The sequence below is a fragment of the Pezoporus flaviventris genome, unplaced genomic scaffold (assembly GCF_033815535.1).
Source record: "Pezoporus flaviventris isolate CSIRO_AGI_PZ_B2104156 unplaced genomic scaffold, CSIRO_AGI_Pfla_v1 ptg000013l, whole genome shotgun sequence".
NCBI classification, from domain to species: Eukaryota; Metazoa; Chordata; class Aves; order Psittaciformes; family Psittacidae; genus Pezoporus; species Pezoporus flaviventris.
Window position 1 is genome coordinate 34779537 of NW_026892561.1, and position 27725 is coordinate 34807261.

At 41.2% G+C, this 27725-nt stretch overlaps 1 protein-coding gene across 6 annotated transcripts in view; it reads left to right on the forward strand.

Moving 5' to 3' along the window:
• GPR149 (G protein-coupled receptor 149) overlaps positions 1–27725 on the forward strand; it is a 110976-nt gene that overhangs the window by 76651 nt on the left and 6600 nt on the right. For 3 of the 6 annotated variants that reach the window (XM_061452705.1, XM_061452703.1, XM_061452704.1), the window contains exons 1-3: positions 7621–9369; positions 10363–10555; positions 12692–13152. In XM_061452705.1, the coding sequence (XP_061308689.1) occupies positions 8401–9369; positions 10363–10555; positions 12692–13152 (1623 nt within the window). In that variant the 5' untranslated portion in view covers positions 7621–8400. Of the gene's footprint in view, positions 1–6021; positions 6265–7620; positions 9370–10362; positions 10556–12691; positions 13153–27725 lie in introns of those variants that run through there. The other 3 variants (XM_061452707.1, XM_061452708.1, XM_061452706.1) reach the window with 2 other exon arrangements.

Sequence of the window (27725 nt, forward strand, 5' to 3'; positions counted from 1 at the left end):
CACATCTTTAGGGCTTATTGTAACTGGGACTAAACTTACTGCAGTTCTGAAACATTCGTAAATGCACTTCCTTAATTATGTCCAGTTCACTCTTTGAAAAAGTTTGCAGAATCAGCCTGTAACTTGGAATGTGCATTTGGAAATACCTGCTCCTCTTCCTACAATGCAAAAATAAGTATATGTTTTAGGGTATATCTTTATTGCCTATACGATGACTGTATGATTAAAACATCCACATAACCTATCGTTTTCTAAACTGGTGATAAAATTATCCTGCTAGTTTAGTCAGACTATTCTGAAGCCTCTGAAGCTCTTTTAGTATTCTTGTGGTCATTATATAGTAGTTACATGCAAGACTTCATAGTTTGTTTACAGTATTATCGTTCATTATTTGGCTTTATGGCTGTGTTATGAATTCTCATAAAAGGTGTACTGTTTTCAGAAATACAGAAGTGATGTAGGATCCTGTTACCTTTTTTCCTGTGTTTTTACTAAAACTTTAAAGTCATTCAGATACCTTTTGAAATACCAAATAAGATATAAAACCTGCATAATAAAGTAGTAAGCTCTTCAGTATCGCCTCCTATTAAGTTTGCTAATTTTTTATTGAAGTAGGCTGAGCAGATGGGCTTCACTGACTTTTGTATGGTTTCAGCTGGTGCAGTCTGGTAAAGACAGCAGGTTTACTGTGCTGAAGGAAACGAAGTGCTTCTCTCCTTACAAATGAAGAGGATCTCAAAAAATATGAATAGATTTGTGCCTCAGAGGTACAAATGTTAACTTTTGCAGATTTGAAAACTACTCTGAACTGTTAGGCAGTTCTCCATGTCTCATTCATTGCAGGTACTATGAGCAGCAAAGCCAATGAGATCTGACTGGGGGTGGCTACCGTCAGTAAAAGGATGAGGATCTGTTGTGATTTTATAGCCTTCTTTGCTGTGATGAATTTCAGTTATGATTCTTAAATGGCATTTAGCATGTTGTGTCATGGCCCACACTTTCTACAGATACTGTAGCATTTAAACTGACTCGCTTGTTACATACATTTTAAGGTGCTGATATAAATGATGGTATAAATTGACTTGGTGAATACACTGGTAGCCTTAATTTCCTGGTTCACTGGAATTACAAGCTTCCAGGGAAGCAAGGATACTGGTTGCTTGTCTTGTGTTCTGTGCTTTTATTTCCAATGGAATATAGTTGTGCTTGCCACCTAGGAATGAGCTGTCTGAGTAGAGCCCTATGCTGACAACGTCCCAAGTCTTGCAGCAGGAGCAACTCCTTAGAGCTGGGCCAGGTGAGGATTGGAAGAGTCAGAACAGGTAATTGTCTTGTCCCTCATTTTTGCTGGGTTACTGTGTCTGGCTTACTTAAACATCCTTAAACATTCTTACTTAAATAACTGTATCCTGGGCTGCATCAAAAGAAGCATGACCAGCAGGTTGAAGGAGGTGATCCTGCCCCTCTACTCTGCTCTTGTGAGACCTCACTTGGAGTATTATGTGCAGTTCTGGTATTCTCAAAATAAAAAGGACATGAAACTGTTGGAACAAGTCCAGAGGAGGACCACGAGGATGATCAGGGGACTGGAGCACCTCCCATATGAAGACAGGCTGAGAAAGTAGGGGCTGTTCAGCCTGGAGAAGAGAAGGCTGCATGGAGACCTCATAGCAGCCTTCCAGCATCTGAAGGGGGCCTATAGGGATGCTGGGGAGGGACTCTTCATTAGGGACTGTAGTGATAGGACAAGGGGTAACGGGTTAAAACTTGAACAGGGGAAGTTTAAATTGGATATAAGGAAGAAATTCTTTCCTGTTAAGGTGGTGAGGCACTGGAATGGGTTGCCCAAGGAAGTTGTGAATGCTCCATCCCTGGCAGTGTTCAAGGCCAGGTTGGACAGAGCCTTGGGTGAGATGGTTTAGTGTGAGGTGTCCCTGCCCAACTAGATGGTCTTAAGGTCCTTTCCAACCCCAACTGTTCTATGATTCTATTCTGTGATTCTGTCTTCTTAAATCAATACCCAGTTCACTGAAGCATTTGTCGTGGCTATTAATATGCAAAAATATTTGGTTAATATTAGTCTCTTGTGAAAAGCAAGTCAGTATTAGAAAGATTTTTTGTTGGTATAGTTAAAAGCAGAGATAATGAGCACATACAGGTTCTTAATCTTCTAGAGGCAGAATTTTGGTTACAGAGCTTTCAGTCTTCGCTTATTAAAACTCTGTTTCATCCTAACTCCTGAGACTGAATTTCCTGGTCTGCTCATTCGGGTTTCCTTGAAGGTGAGTAGGAGAGAAGATGATAAGGAAGTAATGATGGAACGAGAATTGAAGGGCTAAGATAGCCCATTGCAGAATTCATGAGACTATCCAGCATGCAGTGGTACATGCAAACAGTATTACAAATGGCTCTTGCAGTCATTAATTTTGTTACTGTTGGAGAAAGTTCATATACGGGTGATTTTCTGCTGTTGGATCATAGCTGTGTCACTCAAAGGCATATGCCTTCTTCCCCCCCCCCCCCCCCCCCCCCTTCAGAAAGGGATAATTGTTTCTTCCCAGCTGTTTGGATTGTCCAGTTAACTCTCTGCAGGCAGTTTTCCATAGCATTGTGGTATTACTGCTGTCCAGCTCCTGCTGGATTGCACAACATTTATTTCTCTCCAGTATGTTACACACATTTTGCAGCATCTAAAATAGGAGTGATTACTGAGCACAATGTTACGCTTACTGTATTTGTTCAGTGATTAGGTATGATCACCCTAATACAGCTGCATTACGAGTGTTCTACTGCTAGTAGAGCTGCACAGCAAAATTAAAAGCATTCATAGCGTGCTGTTCCATGAATTATGTCCACAGCCCACTTTGCTGTCTATTAGAGAGCAGTTACTGTGAAGAGGTGTACTGAAGACTTGCCTCCTTGCTTGCTGTCCGTCTCCTCCTAGCAATTTGGTGAGCCAGTGGCTGCTTAATAGAAGTAACATTGTGGAGTGTCTTGTCTCAAGAGAGCAATTACGCTACACCTAGCAGAATGTCTTACTCTCCATATTATCTAGAACTGAGCTTCTCTCCACTTTGGTAGCTGCACATTTTGCTACCATCTCTCTGCCTTGCTATCTGGTAGAGAAAATAACATCTTCCTGACTAGCACTGTCCCTTTCTTCTCTTTGTACACACTGCATGCTTAGTATCTCTTCCCTTTTGGCATTGCCATCCCAAAATTATTATTTTATAATTGATGGTTTGTCTTCTGTTTGGTCTCACTTTGGTCATTTCTAGAATAACAGCACATAGTCATCTCTGGTTAGCATGCACACAGCACAGCCCAGACAGATGTATTCTCTTCTCCCAGCCATGTTGTTTATTGCCAGCCTCACTGCAGGGCTGACACTGTTTTCTTTTCCCATCAGTATGCTCTTTATGGGCTTCTGAAAGCCTTGTGGAAAGAGGCACACTATGATTATACATCACCCACGGATACTTTGGAGCTTACTTTTAGCTCCATTTGTCTATCATTAATTCTGTAATTCTCCAAAACCATTCAGTTCATTGCAGTCTCAATTTCCTGTCTGTATTTACAGCATGGAAGCAAAAACCTGAAGTTAGGAAGCTCTGATAATGGGCACTGCTTAATACCAGGCAATCTGCACAGAGAGGTGTTACCTCACAGAGGGACACACTGCAAGTAATAGTAACCCATTGGTTTCAAAGGGAGCATCTGCACAGCAAGATTTCTTTTGCTTGAGTTAGAGCTGGTGCGGTCCAGCCCATAATGAGCACATAAGTTAAATCATATTTTTAGGTTTAATGGAATTACTCCTAATTTACATTTGTCTAATTGCTCCAAATCAGTAAGCACCCTTTTCCTACAGCACAGCAATACAGCTGCAGCGGAAATGGATTAAATATAAGAGTATCTGCCTTTTATTAGAAGCCACCCTTGATTTAATTCATCTCAGGCAAACAACTAGATGAAATAATTAGCTGCAGTTTAACCATGTTCTATCTGAAAGTGATATCTGAGCCCGACAGACCAAAAATTATCATTAGACATCTTTTTAAAAACCTGTTAAAAAAAAAATCTAGAAAAAACTAAAACATTTTCTTTCACATGCTTTTGAGGAATAAATTGTGAAGACATTAATGGAATTTTATATATATGCATTTCTGCCTGGCACAGTGGTTATATTGCCTTCTGAAATGAAATATTTGTACAGCTGCTGTAATAACCTTGTCTCTAGAGTGACAAAAGGAATCAAATACATAACTCAAAGCTTAGCTTAGTGCAAGATACAAAAATAAAATGTGACCCATACCCTAAAAAGAATAAATCTTTAATACTCCATTTATTGGTTGTATTTTATGAAGGTGAATATTTGATACTCTTTACAAGCATTTCTGAATTGTTACATGCAGTGTGTGTCTTAGAAGGACTTTCATAGCCTGTCGAGTAGTGCTGACTCTTTCTTTAATGAGACATCATTGTGCAGTGCTGTTTGAATTGAGGCCAGAGAGATTTCTATGCCTAATGTATTTTCTCTTTGTGGTCATTCCTTAGTAAACAGAATTCACACTAGAATAAGGAATATATGCCTGTATTGCAAACATTAGTATTTATTAGGAACCTCCCATAATTAAAGAAGCTAAAAGCAGAGAAGAAAGGGAATAGTAAGGATCTTAATCTATGAATTCAGGCCTGCCTTGACACAGTCCAAACCAGGAGACAGCATCAGACTGAAATTTCATTTTCTTTTCTCTTGGTTTCTGCAAGGTCATTACATGTGGCTTTTTGGCAGTGCTGTATTATTCCATTCTAGCACTATTTCTTCAGAAAATTTGAGAGAAGGCAGGTTGTGATAACACTGCCTACCTCTCTGCTCATGTGCCTGTCCTTGCCACCCTCAGACCTAGTTGAGCCTGTTCACGAATAATTTCAGGGAAATTGGGAGTGAAATTACGGTTGAAAAGATACTGTTCCTGTAAGTTTTGAAAGAGTGCAGAATAAACTCATCCTTCAGAAGAGTTCAGCGAGTATAATTCAGATTCATTTGCCCCAGCCACAAGAGAAGTTTTGGAGCTTAGATCTTAGTGAATGTTAGTCAGCTGGAGGCACAGCTGCATGGAAAATCGTACTCCTCTGTAGAGTTGCATGTTTCTTACTACAACCAGATTGTCTCTTTAGTTTTAAGATGAAACTGATCTTTCTGTATATATTTTATTGGAACTCATCAATCACGTTAAAGAAAGATAAATAATAAGGGAAGCTTGAATTCATCCCCCCTGAGATCTTCAGTCTTTAACTATGAAATGACCAGAGGAAGGAATATTTCACCATATTGTAAGTTTTGGTAAAAACTGCCACAGAGATTGGCAAGGTGTAGTTCATATGATAAAATACATTCTGTGGGAAGATAAACTGAAGTGAATAATACATTATTTGCCTTGGATGGGTATGGCTATAAATAAAAGTTACTTTCTTCTTAACGTCACTCATGAACATTTCATTCCAAATACAAATGCAAGGCACAGAATGGACTCCTTTTAACAAAGTGTCCAAAAAGCTACAGAGAAATATGGAGGCACAGCCAACAAAGCAAGGGCAGTAAAGTATGTGAAGAGGATTGTGCTAGGGGATTTTCAGAGAATTTGTTGTTGATATCTGCTGTCAGGGCTATTGGACATCCGGTGACTCAGGATACAGGACTAAGGATACATAATGACTCAGCATGCAGGAGAAAAATTTTCCAAAGTAGGGAAAATAATTTCCCAAACATCATTAAAATTGTTTCTAAGCACCCAACAGTAATGTTGCAAGAGCAAATGAAGATGACACAGGCAATGGAAACAGGGGATTTAAGAATGAAAATAACTGATCACGTGTCAGGAAGCACTAAGATATGCCAGAGTGAAGAAAGCTGGTTTCCTGCAGCTTAGCATTTGGATTAATTGAAATTTCAGCTGAAGCTTTCATTATGGAGTATTTATAAAGCCTCGGCTTTGTATTCACTAGTTTCTGGTGAAGAGGGAACTCTGCTGCAGCCTGCTGTGACCTGTCTCCTCTGATCAGCTGCTGATTTTCATAAAGCTTGTGGGAACTTCATAGCTTTGAGACCTTCAGATAGAGATGAAAATGATCATTTTGTCAAAAGAAATTGAGGGATGGAAAGTGAGGAAGAGAGGATCATCTACATGCATATATCCACACTCAGGCAGCATTCTCATGTGTTTCGTGAGGGAACCAGGCTAAAATATTTACCAAACAAAGGTAAATTATTCTTCTTTCTCTTCTTACCTCTCGACTGTACTTCTGATGAGACTCACACTGTTAATCTAATATTTAGAGCACTGTTCTTATTTTAAAGTTGACCGGCAGGTGCAGAGGTGACTGTGATTTGTGAATAGAAGGAAATGAGCCCTGGCCTTTAGCTGGCACAGAACAGATCAACAGTCAGTAGTACAACAGACCAGATAAATCATGAAAGCCAAGTTAAATCCTGTACAGTTAAAGGCCAGATCCATGACTGTGCCTTATGTGGAGGGCAGGATGGATGCTCCTCTTGCAAATTTCTAACATGAGGATTGGCAGTTGGTCCTGAGAAATAATGAAGAATCCTCAGAAGGGAGACAGCTGTGATGTGAAAGGGAGAATGGAGAGGCAAAGGCTCCTGGTCAGGCTGAAAAGGAGGAGCATGGCTTATCAACAGGTCCTGCACTGAAGACAGTTCTGTGGCTCTACAGGGCATGTAGGGTTGACTGGGGGAGCCAGCCTTGTTTGGGGCATAAGCCTTTCTGGTGCCATGGCAAGGCAGCTTGGAGATGAGAAATAAAGGAGGGGTTATTCATGTAAGTTGTCATTGCTGTTAGCTCTGATCATTGTATCGTGGGCTCTTGTCACACAATATAGCTGCAGCCATGCATTGTCTTCAACTGCCTGTTCCATTTGGGACTCCAGCACCTCTGAAAGTCTCTGCCTCCAACTCTGCCCTGCACAGTCAGGAGGGAAGACACCCAGGCAGTCCAGCTCTTGGCTTGACGCAGCTGACGCATTTCAAAGTGGGAAGAACTGAGCAAAGATCGGGTTGTTAATTACACAGATTTCTATCTGACTGGATTTGTAATGTTACTCAGATAGAAAGTAATTGCAGCAGCCTTACAGTATTACCCTTAATCAGAAAATATTTGTCCTTCAGCACCATTGTGTATTTGAACTCAAAGTGGTGCCAAAAAGAAAGGGGAAGCAGAGTCCAAGAGAATTGCATTGCACTTACCTGTCCACTTAACATCTGGGTGTGGGAAATTTTGTCACCTCGTAAGTTTCACCAGTATTGCACTTCCTCCGGAGAAAAAAACATCCATAATGTACCAGAATGCACTTGTCTGTGATTCTGTTCCTATGTTTAACTAAAGCAGACAGCATTTGAATCATGCGGAGAATTAAAGTTTTATAAACCCCAGACTGAGCTGAGATACCACAGAGACAGGCACCACCTGGCTAACGTGCATGGCAGGTACCTGTCATTAATGAACGCTTGTCAGTAAGTAACTACACAGCATCCGTGTGCAGTGTATGCACATCCACACACAGTGGGAGTAGGAATACAAAAACACAGAGCAGACACACCACTTCTGCTTCATCATCATAAAAGGCTGTTGCGGCTTTTCCCCTTGCTAAGCTTGTAGTGCAGAAGTGCAAAAGAATAAAAGCAGCTCTCTTGGTAGTGATACACAGCCCTGGAGCAGCCGTCGTGGGCTTTACGGGAATGACATTTACTGCTGACATCAGATCTGAGTGTTTACATTGGATTTCAGTGTCAGCCCTGGAGGTGTGGCTTAGCAGGGGCACTGTTTCAGTCTTCTGATCCAGCTGAGGCAGTTCCCTCCTAGAAGATACTCATTCCCCTTGGCTGTGCTATCCTGCTTGCATCTGACTCCTCCCTCCTGCAGCTCAGAGAAGCAGAGGGTGAATCCAGCAACTGTTTCTCCCTGAGCTACTAGAGCTTGAACATACCTGATGTTCTGCCTTCATTTCAACTGAACTCGTGAGTAAGGCACCGTGCTTGATACCTGTCAAAACCGAATGGCATGTTATTACCTGAAGAACCTGAATTAACCATCTTCCAGTACTGAAAGGATTTTTAAGAATTGCTTTTTTTTTTTTTTTCCTCCCCAGCACCTTTGATACTTCATTGTTGCCTGGTTTTTCAAGAACATGAGTTGTTCTGGTTATCAAGGGTGCTTTCACCTGAATATTTCTTCATCAGATGCCATGAAAGAGGGTGTAGGAAAACAAAGAAACTTGTGAAACAAAGAGACTTGCTGTGTGGAGCTAACAGTCTTGATTTCAGCTAGCAAAAACTTGGAGAGTCGGTGAGAAGGCAGAGAAAAAGATTTGCCAAGGACAATGTCGGTAACACCCAGTAATTTGTCACTTAGTGGGATGAGCTCCTTCACTGAAAATCATAGTGTTATGGATAAGCCTCACGAGCAGAGAACTTGGAATGTTTTTCTATTCTGCTTGACTTTTATCATTGCATTCACAGCACTTCTGGGCAGTATTTATTCACTAGTTTCCCTGCTGAAAATACAAACCAGAACCACGGTTTCAATGATTGTGACCTCTTTGTCAATAGATGATTTGATCAGCATTGTGCCAGTGATTATTTTCATGCTCACCCAGTGGTCAAGTGATGTCCTCCCCCAGCCTCTGTGCACCACCTCAGCTCTTATATATTTATTCCAGGGCATTTCTAGCAACCTGAAAGGATCTCTTATAGTTTCTTACAACTTTTACACCATCAGCAAAACTGAGACAATGAGCTGCAGCACTTCCAAGCAACGAGTGAACATGGTATGGGCCATTCTTACCATTTGGATTGTCAGTTTGCTTATCTGCATTTTGCCTCTTTGTGGTTGGGGCAAGTACATCCCTACCTCCTGGGGCTGCTTCACTGACTGTGCCAGTTCCTTCATCTTGTTTTTATTTATTGTCTACTCACTGTGCTTTTGCCTCCTCACAGTGCTGTCTGTTCCTCTAACTTACCAGCTGTTGTGCTCAGATGAGCAACAGCTATTACACGGTGATTACCAGGAAGTCTCTGGAGGCTATATCACCCCTGGGACACCTGCAGGCTGCGGTACTGCTATTCCATCTCTGTCACCAGTGGACCCTGTGGATACAGATCTGAAGCATTTCCAAAACACATGTCCAGTCTCGGAGGCAGTTTTTAGAAAAGGTGTGGCTGGAAGCAGTGCGCTTGAGCACCACTGCATGAGCAGCATACAGAGCAGGAGCTTCATGGTGGGCTTTGCCCAGAAACGATTCTCACTGATTCTTGCATTGACAAAAGTCATCCTCTGGCTTCCAATGATGGTAACTTGTCAGATTGCTTTTCTTTCTAGTGTTTACTTACATTTAAATGGGGTGTGAGTTGGTGTGCTGTGTACTGAAACAGATGAACAGTAGCCATTGCAGTTGCTCATCATAGTCTGTGCCAGCAAAAGTCTTATTAAGCAGGTCTTTGTCACTATGTGGATTTAACTGGCTTTCAGCGGGTTTGGCAGAGCCTGATTCAGCATTACGTTACCCTATCACTAAATCATTTGTATCACCTGAATAAAGGGATGAATAAGATCCACCCTTTTGTACTGCCAGCTGTCTGACAAGAGTTCATCATCCTGGGATCTGTGAATTGTACTAAGGTAGCTCTTCTGTCCCTCATCACAGCTGTGAGTCACATTCTTTGCCAGACTGGTTAAAAAAATAGGAGTTTGTTAGAAAAGTGACCTTTGCTTGCATCTTTTGAATCTCTGTAGCATGGGGGGAGGAAAGGGGAAGTTCTGTCCATGTGCATGCACTGGTATATTTGGGAATAGGTACATTCATGTGTAACTGAAGTCTGTTTTGAACACAGAAAATGAGTTTTACCCCTGTCTCTGGGATGTGTACAAACTCAGCATCCGAGTGTCTCTCAAGGGAAAGAGAAGCGTTATGGAGCATCTGCCACACAGCGCTGTGTGGTGCTAAGTTATCTCTCCTGTTCCCCGTCAGAAGTTAGGGTTCCTCAGTAGCACACAGGAGAGACTGAGCTAGCAGTGTCTGATTGTGTGTTGCTTTTTAATAGTGCCAAGCATCAATATTTAACTTAAGTAAGGGTTTTTCTGAGAAATGCAGAATGAGGAGGAGAGCCTCTGTCAGTGTGTTTTCTCCACTCTTCATTAGAAACCAAATTATTAGGCTCAACAAACACTAATGACAACCGATGTCTTTTAGTTGTGTCATATTCCTAGTGTGATGTTCTGTTTATTCCTGGAAGTACCTAATGTGCCTAAAGCAATTTAGATTTCAAAATGCTTTCTCTTTCAGATACAAATGGTTGTCCAGCACATCACTGGTTTCCAGAGCCTTTCGTTTGAGACGCTTAGTTTCCTGCTGACTCTGCTGGCTGCCACAGTCACCCCAGTGTTCGCCATGTCAGAACACTGGATCCACCTGCCCTGTGGCTGCATCATTAATTGCAGGAGGAATTCTTATGCAGTGTCTTCAGAAGAATTCAAAAGTAAGTACAGAAGGGTGACATGCCGCTGGGATTTATCTTGTTGTAGTAAAGAGAATAGGAAGTTAGTGTCCGTAGCAGGACTTTGTACTCCTTAAAATCATTTACCTGAATTATATAGATATTATTCATAACATTGTATGAGACATTAATGTGAGGCAGTTGGATGGAAATGGTAGATGCTGAGGCACAGAAGCTTGGCTGATTTTCCCATTTCACTGCCAGGTCTTCTAGCAGAGTCTGATGGACTCTGAATCCTAGCGTTGCTCTCCTCGCCTACATTGGGAAAGATGTCTCTACCAAATTGTGACTTCGCTAATCAAATACATGGAACATGCTAAGCATGTTTAATGTGGTGGGGTAAAAAAAACATGCTTATTGCAAGCAGATTCTAAGGAGAGGAGCTATTGCTTGTACTAATCAGAAGTCCCAGCAACATAAATAATCAAATGGCAAAGGACACGATTTATGACAGGGGCCTATATATCAGCATGTTTATGCTGCTTATTGAAAGTTGAGGAACTTCAACACTGTTTTTGCCAAAAAATATTTCTGTCCATGTTTGTCATGGTTTAAGCCCAGCCGTAAATCAGACCATGCAGTCTCTGTCTCACTTCCCCCCTTCCCCCCCCCCCCAGGGATGGGAAGGCAAATCGAAAGAATGTAACTCCCATGGGTTGAGATAAGAACAGTCCAGTAACTAAGGCATAATACAAATCACTGCTGCTACCACCAATAATAATAATGATAAGGGAAATAACAAGGGAAGAGAATACAACCGCTCTCCACCCGCTGACCGATACCCAGCCTGACTGAGCAGTGATGTAGCCCTTCCGGGTAACTGCCTCCAGTTCTACATCCTGAGCAAGACATGCTGTGGTATGGAATACCTCTTTGGCTAGTTTGGGTCAGGTGTCCTGTCTCTGCTTCCTCCCACCTTCCCCTCCTCCCTGGCAGAGCATGAGACTCAGAAGGTCCTTGGCCAGACTAAACATGTGAGCAGTAACTAAAAACATCGGTGTTACAGCGCTGTTCCCAGGCTGAAAGTCAAAACTGCAGCACTGCACCAGCTACTAAGAAGGAGAAAAAATGACTGCTACTGCTGAACCCAGGACAGAAAACTTGACAAAGTTTACCTTGGTGTAGGAGAGGATATCAGACCTTCACTGGTAACTTTGGAATCTTCTAAAGCCCTGTTTTCATCTGGGCCTCCTTGTAAAACCTGCTGGAGGAACAGAATAGTCAGTTGGCAGCGACCTACAAGAATCATCTAGTCCAACTGCAAGAGTGAAGAGCTAAATGCCCCTGAGGATCTGGGTGTTGTTTCCCATTCTCTGGAGTGCAAGTTTTCTAACATTGGTAGATGAATCCCTGACATTCACTGCATGTTTAGGGAGAAGGAAAGCTACTGAGTCCTAGAGAAAAGCCATTCTCTTTCAAGACTTCCACTTGCTTTGGACATATTATTTTATCGCAGAATGGCTTGTGCTGCGTCTGATGCCATTTTAACTGCTTTACTGGAGGGGATGACTGCAGTTTATCTCTCTAAAAGAGAGATAAATGTACAACAGACAGAAAAGTAACAATTATAAAATTATTTAAAATTGTGACTTGTAGATACTTGTGCTGAAGGCTATTCTCAACTTTTAATGCAGGGACTGCTAAGGTCAGAATTTAACCCATAATTATTTATGATCTCTTAGGCACACAATGTTAAGTAGAGGTTGTATAAATGTATCCTCATACCTTTTATTTTATAATTTAGCATGAAATTTTTGGTGGGAATATTATTTTATTAATTAACTAATAGGCACTTTCACTTACTACATAAAGTAAGATGAAAAGGGGGAGAAGGAAAGAACTCAGGTGATTTGTGATCACCAGAGGCAGAATGAAAGAGTATAAACATTGATAGAGAATTTTTATTGAATTTTTCAATTACTGTGAAAGATTAGTTGGAGCATTGAATTTAGAATGGAGAATATTAAAAAATTTTTTATGAATAGAAAGTCCTCTGTTTCAAGCAGTAATTGAATAATATATTCCATGTTTTAGAATGTAATTTTCATTCTGTATGTAATCTCATTTTTTTCCTTGGTTTTGACTCTTTAATATGACATTTCTTCCTTTTCTGCTTAGCCAAACGTAGAGGTTTCGAGTTCAACCTGTCATTCCAGCAAGTTTATGGAATCTACAAAATCTCCCATGAAAATTACCACCACCACCACAGTGGGGATGATCAGTCTACATCCTGTCACAACCTCATGAGTGATGACAGCAATAACTCTAAAGAACCTGGGAGTAGAAGCACTGAACTTCCCCACTGTGGGACAGCAGCATTCAGCATCCTGGCCCTGGCGGAATGCTCCCAGGATGTCCCACCAGGACCAGTGGCCAGGCAGGAGTCCAGCAAGGATCGGGGCACCAACCTCCTCCTTCCTGACAAGTGGGGAACCCTTGACAGAGAAGAGGGCAAAAATACTGAGCAATCAGCTTTCTCTGAAGGACCAGAAAGGAGGCTGTCACAGGAGGAAAACCGTAAACCTGAACTCACAGACTGGGAATGGTGCAGGAGTAAATCAGAAAGGACCCCTCGGCAGGTAAAATACTTATTTGCCCTTATTTTTTTCTGATAATAAGAATTACCTTACAAAAAAAAAATAATTTTTGCTTACATTGAAATTATTATTAGTCTCATTGGTCCTTTTAGTTACTTTTAGTAAAAATCATACTTAGCATTGTATATTTCGGTAACTGCACACCTATTTGCAGATTCTGATCCTGCAATAATTTCTCACTTGCCATCTTAATCATGAGTATTTAATTATTATAATGACAATTTTGTGTGCACCTGCATGATCTCCATATAGTAAGAATTCAGTATGAGTTATGTTAATTTGTCATAATGAATAGGAATTTTCTTTCAAAAAAAAATTACATTTTCAAGAGTATTTCCAAGCATCTGGGGACTTTTTTTGTCATGCTAACATTTTGGGTAGGGGAAAGAAGAGAACTGCAAAGCCCAGCATGAATGGTAAGTCCCACAGAGAAATGCAGATTTCAGTCTGGGCACAAAGATTCCTTTTAGATTCAAGCAAAAAGATCCCAAATATTATATCATTCATCCTTTTCCTTTAGATTGTGAATAGTTATTGGGAAGAAGAAATTCTGAGAAATTTCTCAGTTTTCAGAAGGGAAAAGTGAAGGTGGAGCCTTAATATGTTAGCGCTTCAATTGAAAGACTTGGTAAAAGTGCCTGTAATCTCAGCTTGTGCAGTTCTTTGTGCAGAGGTTCTCTATCTCCTCTCTCATACTTGCTGTACATTGTATTGAATCCAACAGAGCTTTCTGCAGCTTGGGAGAAAGGGAATATCAAGAACTATAGGATTTAAGGACATGCCATCTAAAATTAATAGAGAGTGTGCCAGTCTTGCGATGTAACTCTAACCAAGAGGGGTGTCTTGCTGAATGTGCCACCATTACTACAAAAGTTGGGTCTTATTTTCAGTTATTGCAGGACTGTGGCCTGTTCCTAGTGCAGAGTCTTCATTTACCTACTCCTTGCCATGCTGATAGTGGCACATCAAAAACCGTGGGATCACTGATTTCCTCAGCTTGGAGGCATTTTGGTTCTTCTATGAGAAACATTCTTACTGCCCATATGGGAGGGTCTGTACTGGCTTCTGGCTAGAGCTGGGCTCAGCATTAAAGGACAGCTGTGAGAGAGAATTGCCCCAAACTGCTGTTTGTAGAATATCAGAATGAAACTGGATCCAGCAAAAGGACAGCTATTATCTCATGTAAGAGCATAGGCTTAAAGGAGAACTGACAAGCTTTACTTTTGTTTTCTATAATCAGTTTTTGTTTAAGGGGAAAAATGACAGAACAGTTACTGCAGGTTTAATGTTCTTAATGAATGGAGGGATTGTTAGCCATTCCTTGTCACTAGGCAATGAGTATGAGGGTTTTCTGTCTTGCACAAACTCATGATTATGAACCAAAGGCTGAGAGCTGGCTTTAGGCACTGAGTGAGCCTGCAGTGTGATCTCTGTAGTGGAAATTGAAATGAGCAACAGCTGTTGATCCCTGTGGAATTTATGTGCTGCTTTCATCGTATAGTGGACTCTAAAAAGCATCTCAGAGTGGCCTAAGGACTGAGGAGAGGTAATATACTGTATTGTGCATTTATCTGCTCCTTCTCTCTGCAGCTTTCCTGTGCTATGGCATTTATGCTCCAGTACGTTATTTTGGTCTGCATAAATAGTGTATATTATGGTCTTCTGGCAGCATAGATGCATCCCTGTTTTCAAGATAAATCAAGGTAGATCTGTATACATGTGCGTGCAGTTTTCATGTTTTCTAGGTGACAGAGTCCCACGTTCACATAGCTTCTGTAAATTGCCTCTGAGGCAATTAAAATGTCAGTTCTGCCTGCTCACCTTTGGAAGTTTCCCTTGGTGGAATACAAGAGGAGCCAGTATTGGCTTTCAATTTGTTATGCATAAGCAACCAGGACATATATGCAAAAGGACTAAACCAAAGAATGCTGAAGTAGTTTAAAAATATTTTATTACTATTTGAGTAATAATAGTAATATTATTTGAAGTTGACTTTTCATTTTATTTGATTACATTTCGGGAGCTTTTGTAGTATGTGGCAAAACCACTGTTTTTCTTCTGCTGTATTTGCACAGTGAGAAGTTCATACATACTGGCCATAGGAAAAAGCGTATTTTTAGTTTTTTTCTAGTACTGTGACATTAAAAGAAAGAAGATTGTGTATCTCTCTTCTGAGAAATAAACACTTGGTTGAAAACTTAAATGCTCAGGAGGATGATTTTATATTTGGGGAGAGCTGTTTCCTGCATTGTATGGAAGCAGTTATTCTCCCACTGTCCTTCAGAGGTCACACAGACAATGAAGTATCAGTTGCCTGTTAAAAGGCTTTCTCACCTGGAGTACTGTGTACAGTTCTGGTGTCCTCAACATAAAAAGGACATAGAACTGTTGGAACAAGTCCAGAGAAGGGCCACGAGGATGATCAGGGGACTGGAGCACCCCCTGTATGAAGACAGGCTGAGAAAGTTGGGGCTGTTCAGCCTGGAGAAGAGAAGGCTGCGTGGAGACCTCATAGCAGCCTTCCAGTATCTGAAGGGGGCCTATAGGGATGCTGGGGAGGGACTCTTCATTAGGGACTGTAGTGACAGGACAAGGGGTAACAGGTTCAAACTTAAACAGGGGAAGTTTAGATTTGATATAAGGAAGAAATTCTTTCCTGTTAGTGTGGTGAGGCACTGGAATGGGTTGCCCAGGGAGGTTGTGAATGCTCCATCCCTGTCAGTGTTCAAGACCAGATTGGATGAGGCCTTGGGTGAGATGGTTTAGTGTGAGGTGTCCCTGCCCATGGCAGGGGGGTTGGAACTAGATGATCTTAAGGTCCTTTCCAACCCTAACTGTTCTGTGATTCTGTGATTCTAAGTGTCTCCACTGAAATAAACAGAAGCCTCTTTAAATCTGAGAAACACGTTTCCAGGTGGCGTAGTTGCATGTTTATGCCCTATTCAAGGACCACAGAAGATGGGCAGTAATTTTCCTGGAAGGCTTAGTTTTTCCCAAGCTATTCTGCCAATGTTTGAAGAAGTCGAATTTTAAAGCCCAAATGGGAGAGAAGGACTTGACCTTGCCTGGGTTATGAGAACCCTGCCTTCTGGAGTGCATGTTGACTGGACTAGGTAGACTGTCATACTTTTGTAGCATTTGCTATAGAACTGTGGCTTCTGTTAATCTTTCCAAGGTGTCACATCAGTGAACTCTTGTCAGTACAGTCTCCCCCTGTTCATTAGAATTCTGGTATCTGCTAATACCTTGAACCCCAGCCCTTTCTCCCTCCACAACCCTGAGCTGATGCGGGATGCCAGAGTTTGGAGCACGATGAAGTCACAAGCCAAAGCCAATCTGCCTGGCTAAGTGTTCCATGGGTTCTGAGGGCTTAAATGTGCACTGTAGAACTCAGGAGATATTTGGCATTACAGTCAGTGGGAGTGGCATAAAAGCCTGTGTGAAGTCCACAAGACAGGAGCTGCAGAAGGCCGTAGGTTGGAAAGACCTCTGGAAGTCACCTCATTCAACTTCATTCAGCTTCCTACTACAAGCAGGGCTGACTTCACAGCTAGACCAACTTGTTCTCAACCTTTGGTACATACATAGGGAAGAATCAGATGTATTTTATATCTAAATAAGGGAATCCCCTCTCCCTCTGATAAAAACAAGTTTATTCTTTGAGTCAAAGTAGGAATTTGTTTGATATTTCAAATTTAACTGATGATCCCTTTCATGAAAATCAAATGTTCACTCTGTTGCACTGTGTAGTGATGAATTACTGCATTTTTGGGGCAAAAGAAAATGATGGCTCAACCTGGTTTTAGTCTACTATTTCATGCTAACCCCTTGGTGCCATGTATAGTCCATTTAATAAAGTCAGTATGTCACTAGCTTCGTCCTTGCAGTGGGTGCTCTTGTGGCCATTTCCTTGTGGCTCTCCTTCCAGTAGTTTCCAGATGGTGTTTAAAAGCAAAAATAAAAAAATCCTTTTCCCATCTCCTGTGGCTGACATTTCAAATTGCTAGACCTGTGACTTCCATTACAGAAGGTACAAGCTTTTCTGTGAGGCAGCTCGTAACGACTGCATGTGGATGGATTTATTTGTCACTTAGGGACATGCTTCTTCACTGCTTGCACTACAAGGAATCCCAGTTCATGCTTTTCTGACCTCTTCCAAGTTACAACCCAGTGTACAGTTGCCAGGCATTAAGACTGCTATGGTCTAAAAGTTCAAGGCTTCTGAGTTACAGATCTTACTGTTTCTGACATTCAGCATGATTTTCCAGAGATTCAGAGCGTTGACATTTGGTTTGCTGCTGAAACAGAGCAGAATATGCAACCCCAGTAAGCATATTAAAAATAACTCTAATGCATTTCTCAGCTTTATGTTGGATGAAAAGATAAATTTGGGCCAAACATTAAGTAAGTTGAAAGCCATCCCTTTCATTTATCCTATCTGTAAGTCCCTAAGTATCTAAGAAAAGTCACTTTCCCCTCATCACTCTCTGTTTCTCACCTTGGTTAAAATAGGAGTCTTTCCCTAGCGTGTATTAGCTGTGTACTTCTGCTAAATTGTCAAGTAAGCTAGACAACTGGGAGAAGGTACCAAACCTTAAAAAGAAATGGATTATTATCCTAACAGGATAAAAGTTCCTCATCTTCAGTACTTTCAGACTATAAATGCTTGATCACAGAAATAAATATAGATGTTCTATTAGAGTATTTCCAGTTTTCTTTTCAACAGGCTTGTAATAACTTGCAGTAGGAGGAAGAATAGCAGCATTTGCACATGCATTTTCAGTTTAGCTGTTAAGTGATGTAGTAAATGTGTCCTTAAATGCTGAATTTCCACATAATAAAGTAGTGCAAGTAGTGATAGGATAGGAGATGACTAATGACTTTAGTGATGACTTTAAGCTTACAGAGGGGAAATTTAGATTAGAATTTAGGAAGAAAGTCTTCCCTGTGAGGGTGGTGAGGCACTGGCACAGGTTGCCCAGAGAAGCTGTTGCTGCCCCATCCCTGGCAGTGTTGAAGGCCAGGTTGGATGGGGCTTTGAGCAACCTGGTCTAGTGGGAAGTGTCCCTGCTCATGGCAGGGGGGGTGGAACTAGGTGATCTTGAAGGTCCTTCCCAACCGAAACCATTCTGTGATTCTGTAATTCAATCAAATCTAGAAAATACCATGCCAACTGAAGGTATCAGTTTAGCGCCTTTTGAAGAGTAGGGTGCCAGACAGTACATGTGATGCCTTTGATTTTCTGTTGAAGCTGTGTGCTACTTGGAAGATGGAATGATAGTAATGACGCCATAGCTGGTTGTCTCTTCATCATCTGTTCTGTGAGTAAAGAGTTATTCCATCAAAGTGATTTCTCTGGAATAAAAGTGGGATGAAAGGAGAATGAGGCAGTGGGTTTTATTCAATACCTATATAGACTAGCTGTAATTGAGAAGGAGAGAAAAAATGGTACTTGTCATTTCTAACTCTTGCTCAGCTGCATTTTTGAAAGATACCTTTAACATCTTATAAAATAACCACTGTATCTCCCTTTCCTAAAGAGATTTATTGTAAATATGTCATGTGTTTTTTTTCCTATGCTAATTGCCTTCAGGCAACAGAAACCTCTCCGGCTTGCAATATATTATAGCCTTTCTGAATATTTCTTTTTCTTTGACTTAATACTTCATATATGGGTTGCCTCAAGCAAACTCTTTCAAGAGACTCTCTGTATAGAACCTATTTACATGCCCTGCAAAGGGAAGTGAGAAAGCTGTGTAAATTTTTTCCCTTAAGAGGAGTCAGTACTGTACATCTGTAGTTGCAGTGGTTTTAGTGGTGATAAATACACAGGATCTTTCTCACTACAGGAAAGGTGTAAACATTCCAGAAACACCAGGCACAGCATAGAAGCTGAGTTATTAATAGACATGATGAGATTTGCTTTCCACTGGTCTATGCAACTATGCCCATGCTAGTTTGCACTGATGTTCTTGTTTGGTATCTTCCTGCAGGCAGTATTCCCTCAGCTGGAAAATCAATGTAGCATTTCACCACCATCTTCTAGCTTTACTCCAAGTGGGACAAAGTGGTGTGGCCCTTGCAATGCTTGCTGAGTCTCTGCTTGAAGTTAAACTGCAATTGGCACTCTGTTGAATTGCATTAGCAGGAGAAATACTGAGAGTAGAAACGTTTCCCCAGGAGGGCAAGGCTGAACATAAGCAAGCTCCCATAGCGCTTCCCCCTGGCTGGCACCCATCTGTGAAGCAGCTGTCATCCTATGCCTGCTGTTTATTCTGTCTGGTTCAGATAAATAAGCAACAGCTTTCAGATCTGTTGCTTAAACAGGTTTTAATGTATGCTAGATACAAGTAGACATGCACACATGGAACTAGAGAAAAGAAATAAAAATCAGGGCCATGGAGATGTAATGAGGATAAACAAACCTTGTGGAGCTGACCAGTGACACTGTGTCAGAGACTCTTAAAGGAATCAGTTCTGCAGAGAGCTGCACTGATGGGTATCAGTGTTCCTTTTCTGAGAGAACAGACAATGCTATGAACAAAATCAATATCACACTGACCAAGGGATCCTTGTACCCTAAGGGATCATTGGCCCTACTGTCACTTAATGGAATATGAGTTAGAAAAGCAGTGCAATTTTGACCCCTTTCCTATAAAGCCATTACATTCTAGGCTGCTGTGTTCTCAATTTTTTAAAGATTTGTGCTGTTCTTCAACATACTTTTCTTCATTAGATTGCTCTAGTAAGCAGAAACACCAGTTCAGTTTAACGTTCCAATATCTGCAGCTCAGCAGAAAGCCTGGTAATGTGATGTTTGCAGATGAACCCAGAACTTTTTTGCAGGACTGGTAGTGCACGCCATGTCAAATAAACTTTATGGAGTTTGGTGAAAAGGGTAATGCCTGGTTTTGCAGCTATTACAATAAAGAGAATGTATGTTAGCAGTTCATCTGTACAAAGAGTGACTGCTTCCTGGTAATAAGGTAGTGGACAGAGCTAGACCAGACATCACAAGCTCTTGATTTCTGTACCCACCACATACAGCCTAATAGACCTCTTCTGTCTTCTGCAATACTGACTTCTTCAGACAGTTCAGAATGTGATCAGCCCTGTCAGTCCAGACTGTAAGTAGTAATTTTCAGACATTCATGGAGGGAAAGCTTGGGCAGATGTATGTAACTATGCAAAAGCGACGTTCTTTAGAATGTGATACGTAAATTGCTGAGTTGCATCTTTCTAAAGCAGGAAATTTCAGTTCTGTGGACACAAACACTGCTTTAGTTGAAGTCCAGGTGACAAAACCTGTATTACTTGAGACTCATGGACCCTGTGCAGTAAATTCACGGGGGTTGAGCTATCTCTACAGCTAGGAGTGAGGTGGTGCCTCAGCTGCAGTGCTGGTTCTGCTTTTAAAGCCTCAGGTAGCTTCTCCACCTGCCTCTCTGTATGAACTTATGTATGCACATAGACCATGCTCTTAGCCTTCAGTTGCATGATCTGTTGTTCCCACATTCATTATACCACAAAAGATAGAAATGCAGGACCCAGAATTAATTTGCCCAGATAACTACAGTGCTGGCATTTTTATACTTTCAGGGGCACAACTTCTCAGTTTGAATGTTCCTCTAGTGTAGATTTTTAATAATCATAGAATCATAGAATCATAGAATCACAGAATAGTTAGCGTTGGAAAGGACCTTAAGATCGTCTAGTTCCAACCCCCCTGCCATGGGGAAGGACACCTCACACTAAAGCATCTCACCCAAGGCCTTGTCCAGCCTGGTCTTAAACACTGCCAGGGATGGAGCATTCACAACCTCCCTGGGCAACCCATCCCAGTGCCTCACCACCTTAACAAGAAAGGATTTCCTCCTTATATCCAATTTAAACTTCCCCTGTTTAAGTTTTAACCCATTACCCCTTGTCCTGTCACTACAGTCCCTAATGAAGAGTCCCTCCCCAGCAACCCTATAGGCCCCCTTCAGATACTGGAAGGCTGCTATGAGGTCTAAACGCAGCCTTCTCTTCTCCAGGCTGAACAGCCCCTACTTTCTCAGCCTGTCTTCACACAGGAGGTGCTCCAGTCCCCTGATAATCCTTGTGGCCCTCTTCTGGACTTGCTCCAACAGTTCTATGTCCTTTTTATGTTGAGGACACCAGAACTGCACATAATACTCCAAGTGAGGTCTCACAAGAGCAGAGTAGAGGGGCAGGATCACCTCCTTCAACCTGCTGGTCACGCTCCTTTTGATGCAGCCCAGGATACAGTTATTTAAGTAAGAATGTTTAAGGATGTTTAAGTAAGCCACACACAGTAACCCAGCAAAAAGGAGGGACAAGACAACTACCTGTTCCGACTCTTCCAATCCTCACCTGGCCCAGCTCTGTTTCTTGTGCATGCCCCAAATATTTATCTTCATACAAATAATTAAAATTAACGCTGAAATTCTAATTCTGCATACTCTTTTTTTACCTGAAAGTGCAAATAAATTATTAGAAATTGTCATAAATTTCTCACACTGTATTGTGAAAACAAATGCACAGAATTACATAAGGACCAAGTCTGTACTTGTTCTAAAATCTTACTAAAAACAACAAACATACAAGTCAAAATAGACACGCACTTCTTCCCAGTTACTTCTGAAAGATCAGCGTAGGATGCGAGACAGGTGTCCTGCAGGCAAGAATTTTGGTGGAAGCAAGACATGCCAGCCTGTTTTCATATTGAAGAGAGCTGTTTCTTGTAAAATCAGCTATTCTGCCTTTGAAGAAGATGATTTAAATGTAATAGATTTGAAACAGTACGTATTGACATGAAAAATATGGAGGGTTTTTAATAATATTGCATAAGTGCAGAGCATCTATCCTTCTTTAGGATGTCAGCGATTATACAGAAAGTAAAGCTCATGGCACATGCTGTCTGCGAAGCCCAGAAGTACGGAGAATGCTGGACTCATCTATGCAGCCTTAAAATGGTGTGCCTTCTGTGCTTCTGTCTGTGCTGCAGGCACATTGCAGGGTGTCTCTAAAGGTGCCATATGTATTATTCATGGAATATTAAAGGACTTTCTGTTGAGCTCACTCACTTCAGCCCCAGATAACCGAGTACAGAAGTTCTGGTACATAGATGGAAGTATTCTTACCTTAGATGCCTGTGTTGCACTTTCTGTTATTAATTTGTTCCAAAGAAATGTCTGTCCACATTGAGCAGGCCAATGACAAATGTTGGTTTTCAGGTCATCTGAGGTGAGCTTGAGCTTGTCCTAGCTTGTCCAGTCTTGTTGTACCCCGTTAGCGCTAAATTTTCTGCAGCCAGCCTCTCAAAGGGCGAATCATTGCAGTAATGAATTTTACTGCAGCTAATTTTTATTTGTAGGGAAATGGAAGACTAAGCCTCTATTCTAAAATAAAAAGAAAATACATTGTCTCTGGAAAGAAACATCAACATACTTACTGAAAACATTCTAAAAATAGAACTCTTCATCTAGAGCTGTATTCCGCCAAAGTAATTAGCAATGCAGACTCATTAGAGCTTTCTTTAGATTGCTGATATTTCTGTTTCAAAGGCAGCATGGCCCAATAGGAGTGGTGTTGGACTGGGACACAGCAAAACCTGCTGTCTGTTCTTAGCTCCACCAATGTGCTGTCCGCAGGCTTGGAAGAGTCACTTGCCATTCTGGGACCTCACATCTGAGCTCTCCGCTTCTTCCAGAGATGGAGATACACACTCTAATATGATCTCTTATTTTGCTGTAACACTAATATTACACTTACCTTATTCCAGGGCCTATGATTCATGACATTTGAAACTTAGGGCTCATGAGGGAGAGTCTACAGACTACCTTGGGCTTGAGTCCGTTGCTGAAACACAGGCGTGTAGAACCAGTGGAGCCGACTTAGGGAGTCCCACTTGGCCTCCAGCTTCTGCTTCAGGAGGATGTAGGTCTCCCATTAGGTTTTTTGTTATATTTGAAAGTTTTTGAGGGTATCCCAAATCCTCAGCGTCATCTCTGATGGCACTAGGCAACTGTGTCTGGGCAACTAGTTCAAATTTTAAATGTCTGAGTACACAGCCTTCTTGCGTAGTTAGAGAGGGTATCTCCTAACTTAGTTGCAGTGGAGAATCTTCCAAGCAGATTTTCTTTTTCCGCTTGATCATGTAGGAGTTCAGGCTCTTAGGGATTTCCTTTCTTCCCCCAGTTAACCTTTTGTTTCTGCACTGGCCTTATTGCACCAGCAGTTTATTGTGTTTAAAACCCAAGTGAGCTGTAAGCTACGTGAGCCACCATTCAGGTCATGTGGTTCTGAACAGTTTATCTTTGATTTCAGTTGCTAAGAAGTGTTACCTGGCTAAGGATCTGCTTCTGGAACAGCGTCAGCTTTGTTCTCAGGAGATGAAGTATTAATTGATAGCTGTCTTTGGAGAATGGAGTTGTTCATGCTTTCATTTAACTGCTGTGGAATCATCTACTCCCTGAAACAAAAGATTACCAGGAAATCCTGGTAACTGTGTGCTTATCCAGAGTGGACGATGGTCTTTGCAGGTGCTAAGTGCTGGAAAGCTGGGATGACTGAGTTTAGGGTCCTAGTAACAGGATGAATCCAGTTACACTTAATGTAAAATGTGAAAAGTATGTAGAAATGTTTGGAATGTTAACTTGTTAGCCTTGAAGAATTTTCTAGGCTTCTTCTAACATAATAAATTATTGATCAGTAAGATAGAGTTTTAAATTATTTTGAACATCGCATGTAGATACATCAGAAACAGTGTTCGGAGTTGATTTCAGTGGTATATTTCTGACTTTTCTATAAAGTGCAGCTCTGCAAATTGCTGATTAACTCCTGTAGACACTGAAGGGAAGCAGAGGGAATGCTGCATACCCTTGGGAGGTACTTACCAGCATGCAGAATGAGGTTCTGCTTTGGCAAGGGATGAAATTAAAATGTTCTTAGTCTACTTGCAGCTTAATACCCCTTTGTTAATATTTCACGTAAGTATAACTATTGCACGGCAAACCAAATACAAAAGCGTGTTTTTCTTTTGTTTCCGCCAGTTTGCAAGGAGAAATAAGTAACAGATTCTGTAAATGTTACCTTCCCCTTCCCCCTCAAAAAAGCTTTAAGGATCAAAAACTTATTTCTGCGCAGGGAAAGCTGCAGAACTTCTAGGTTCCGTAAACAGTCTTACTAGAATCATTGAAAAACTGCAAGTCAGTGGCTTTGGGGCCTTTTTTCACTGCTTTGAGCATTTACAGTTTGAAACCCTTCTGCAAGGGCCTGTTGTCTAGCCCATTGCTGGGGCTCGCTTTTGTCCTCTGCAGAGGCTGAGGCCTCCTCTGTGCCACAGTATCTGGCTCAAACTCTGCTCGGGGAGCTGAGTCTGAAACTACAGTGATTATGAGGATGGTTTTCTCATAGGCACAACTACTTTCTGTCTTCTGTGAAATGTGGAAGGTGGAAAATTTAATAATGAAAGCATTTGCTTTACCAATCATGCAGAGTTTTCTCTGTTCAGAATGTATCAATGCTCCTTAAGGAACAAGTACATTTTTTTATTTACTTCATTGTAATTTTTTATCTTTGCTTGTTAAAAATACATGTGCTGGTACATGTAGTTCTCCAGTGAAATCCCTGTACCAGATTCTAACAGACAGAATAGCCTCCAGCTGTCTCGGGCAGGAGCTGCACAGGGGGATGCCCTGTGGTAGGACATGATAGAAACAAACACTCTCCACAAGAAGTAAAACTGAGCAGAGGAAGGGCCAGCTCCTCTTGGCAGGAGCACAAGGCAGACATCATGGCATTAGAGATCCGGCAACAGTCCCAAGTGATGAAATGTGTGTGGATACATATTAATCAACTTTGAAAATTACCAACTTGCTGTTTCTGTGATGCAGATCTGCAGAAATCCGTCCTCCAGGGGAATAGCTCAGATTTAGTACTAGCCTGCGACTTTTATGAGACCCAGCAGATAATCTGTGGTATTCACTTAAAAGTGGCCTCAGCATAAAGAACAGTGATTTTGGCTTACAGTATTTTGACTGGGGAGCGCTGTGATTTTTTTTAAAAATTGAAACATTAGAGCATTTCTGAGTTGAAATCTTTCAATCCTAGCAGAAATTAAGAAATCAACTGTAAAAAGGTAAATATTTTATATAGATATATGCCATGTACAATTAATAAGTAAATACTTGTATGTATCTGTGCTTGTGTGCACACAGAGAAAGAGGCTCTGTAAGTGGATATAAGAACCATATCAGACTAAATTTTAAATCATCTGTGTTCAAGCAGGTAAGTATCTGATCTTTCCTTCAACTCTCCTAGTTGAGAGAAAGTAAGGTCTCAGAAGGACAAGTCTTGACTTTACAGGATCAGAATCATGGGTACCAAAGCTTCCTTACCTTATGTAATAGCCACAGGTGGCAAACTGGTATGGGGTGCATGACAGTTAGAAAGAATGCACTTCAGCTGTGAGGTGTCTTTGAGATAGTACTACAAATCCCAGTATAACTACAAACCTGATAAAATAAACACAGTACTGGAGTTGAGAAGAATTTCTGCATTTTGTTTAGGAATAATGATAATTATATATGAGTATCTAATACTTTGCAAAACTGCTGAGACACAACAGCTGCAAAGTGGCACTTTGGTTGAAAAGAGAGGGGTTTGTTTTGTCTCACAAAGGTCTTCACCTTTATACCAGTACCTGATTCCTGCATGCATTGTCAACTTATCATCAAAACATTGTCATTCTGAAGATGATCCAAGAACCAAGTGGCTCCAAGTTTTCCGTACCTTCCTAAAAACATTCATGTAGAAGTACTTCAGAAAGAGAATGCATAGCATAAATTGTGTGCAAGGAGTTAATGTGTGTATTTCTTTTAAAAAATAGGTTTTCTTTTAAATACAGAAACACAAAGTGTGGGGCAAAGTAGTGTGGAATAAGCCTGGTGGAGCAGTACCTTTGGAAAAAGCAGAGGCTGTGGAGAAAGATGTTCAGAAACAGCACCATGATTCTCTTTATTTTTTCACTGAAGTAAAAATGAATCATAACCTTTCTACAGTTGTGGATGCTTTTGTTCAAGCTAAAATAATGCAGAGTTGGGGTGCAAGAACCTGGATGGATGAAGTGAAAGCTACTGTTAAGTGTTACTCAAATTGCTTCGTCTTCCTACTGCTTCAGAATTAAATGACATCGAAAGTCTTAAATCAGAAAGCTGAACTGTAGGTAACAATGGAACAGTAGAAGACAAAATACTTCTTTACAGGATGTGCCAGTATAGTCTGGTGTGCTAATAGATTCCTATTTATTTCCATGGGTGTGTCACAGGAAGCAAAAATGGATATTTAGTAATCATATCAAGGACAAAATAAGGGTTACATTCTGTGCTCATTAGTAATAATATATACTGAAAGTAATTCCAGTAATAATCAATTTTACCTGGCTGTACATAAAACCAGAATTGTATTTTTTCTTCTTTTGGGCTGTTTTTAATCATGGCATTTTTCTATTGGGCTTCTTGACTCTACAGCAGAGCTTGCAAAGCGAGCGCAAGGTGAGCAACAGCTCTGAACTTGGGAGAGAGCCTGGCTGCGCTGTTCAGTGCCCCGTGCATCGCTGAGGGCCAGATTGCATTCTCGGTCACTATCCCCTTTCTGGCGCTGGTGCAGAGTCCTTTCTGCTGCTCCGGCTGCAGAGGGACAGTCACCATCAGTGACCATAGTGTCTCCCCTCCAGTGTGGAGCACAGAAGTCTTCCCAGGGCTGTGGCGCTTCAGGACCAGACAAGGCAGTGTGAGTTCCCCGTAGGACTTAGCTGTGTATTCTCAGTTCACTGGCTCAGATCTCCCTTCAGGCTTTATTCCTGCCTTCCCCTATCATGTAATTCCAGGGTTTGATTTTATTTTCAATAAAGTGTGCTCAGTAAGTTATTTTCAGTAATTACTTGGATTTTTTAAACATTGAACATTTTGCACTGATGATGAATGGTTTGTTTCACACGCATGTACTTCATCAAAGCTGACGGTTGTCTAGTTTCCTTGCAATTCAGCTGCTGCACTGAAGATGTTAAAGCTGTGATTTGAAAGCTGCCTGCAAGGGCAGTGGTTACTAGTCAAGCGCCTGTCGCAGTCACGAGTGCGTGGCATTATGATGCACAGTTTGTGAAGAGGAATGGATTCCCTGTTTGTAGAAACAGGTGAAGGTGTCTATAACTGAGCAAAATTTCTAGCACAAATTGCATAGTTTACTGGCTTCCTGGTTAGGGACTGGGAAGTGGCCTAGAAGTGTTAGCATATCCTTTTCAGTTCTAAAAGTAAATACTGATATCTAAACAGAAAACAGACTTTTGGAAAGAGCCACTAAATGTGTGATGATGGGAAAATTTCTCGTTCTCCAGAACTGGAGTATTCATTCCAGTGAGTGAGATTGCTCATGTCTCAGACATACCCTCCATCTTGTTGACATTCAAGATGACACATCTACAGTGTTTTCTTAAGTAGTATGCAACCTTGCACTGAAGTAATCAGTTCTTATTTAACTTTTTTTTTTCC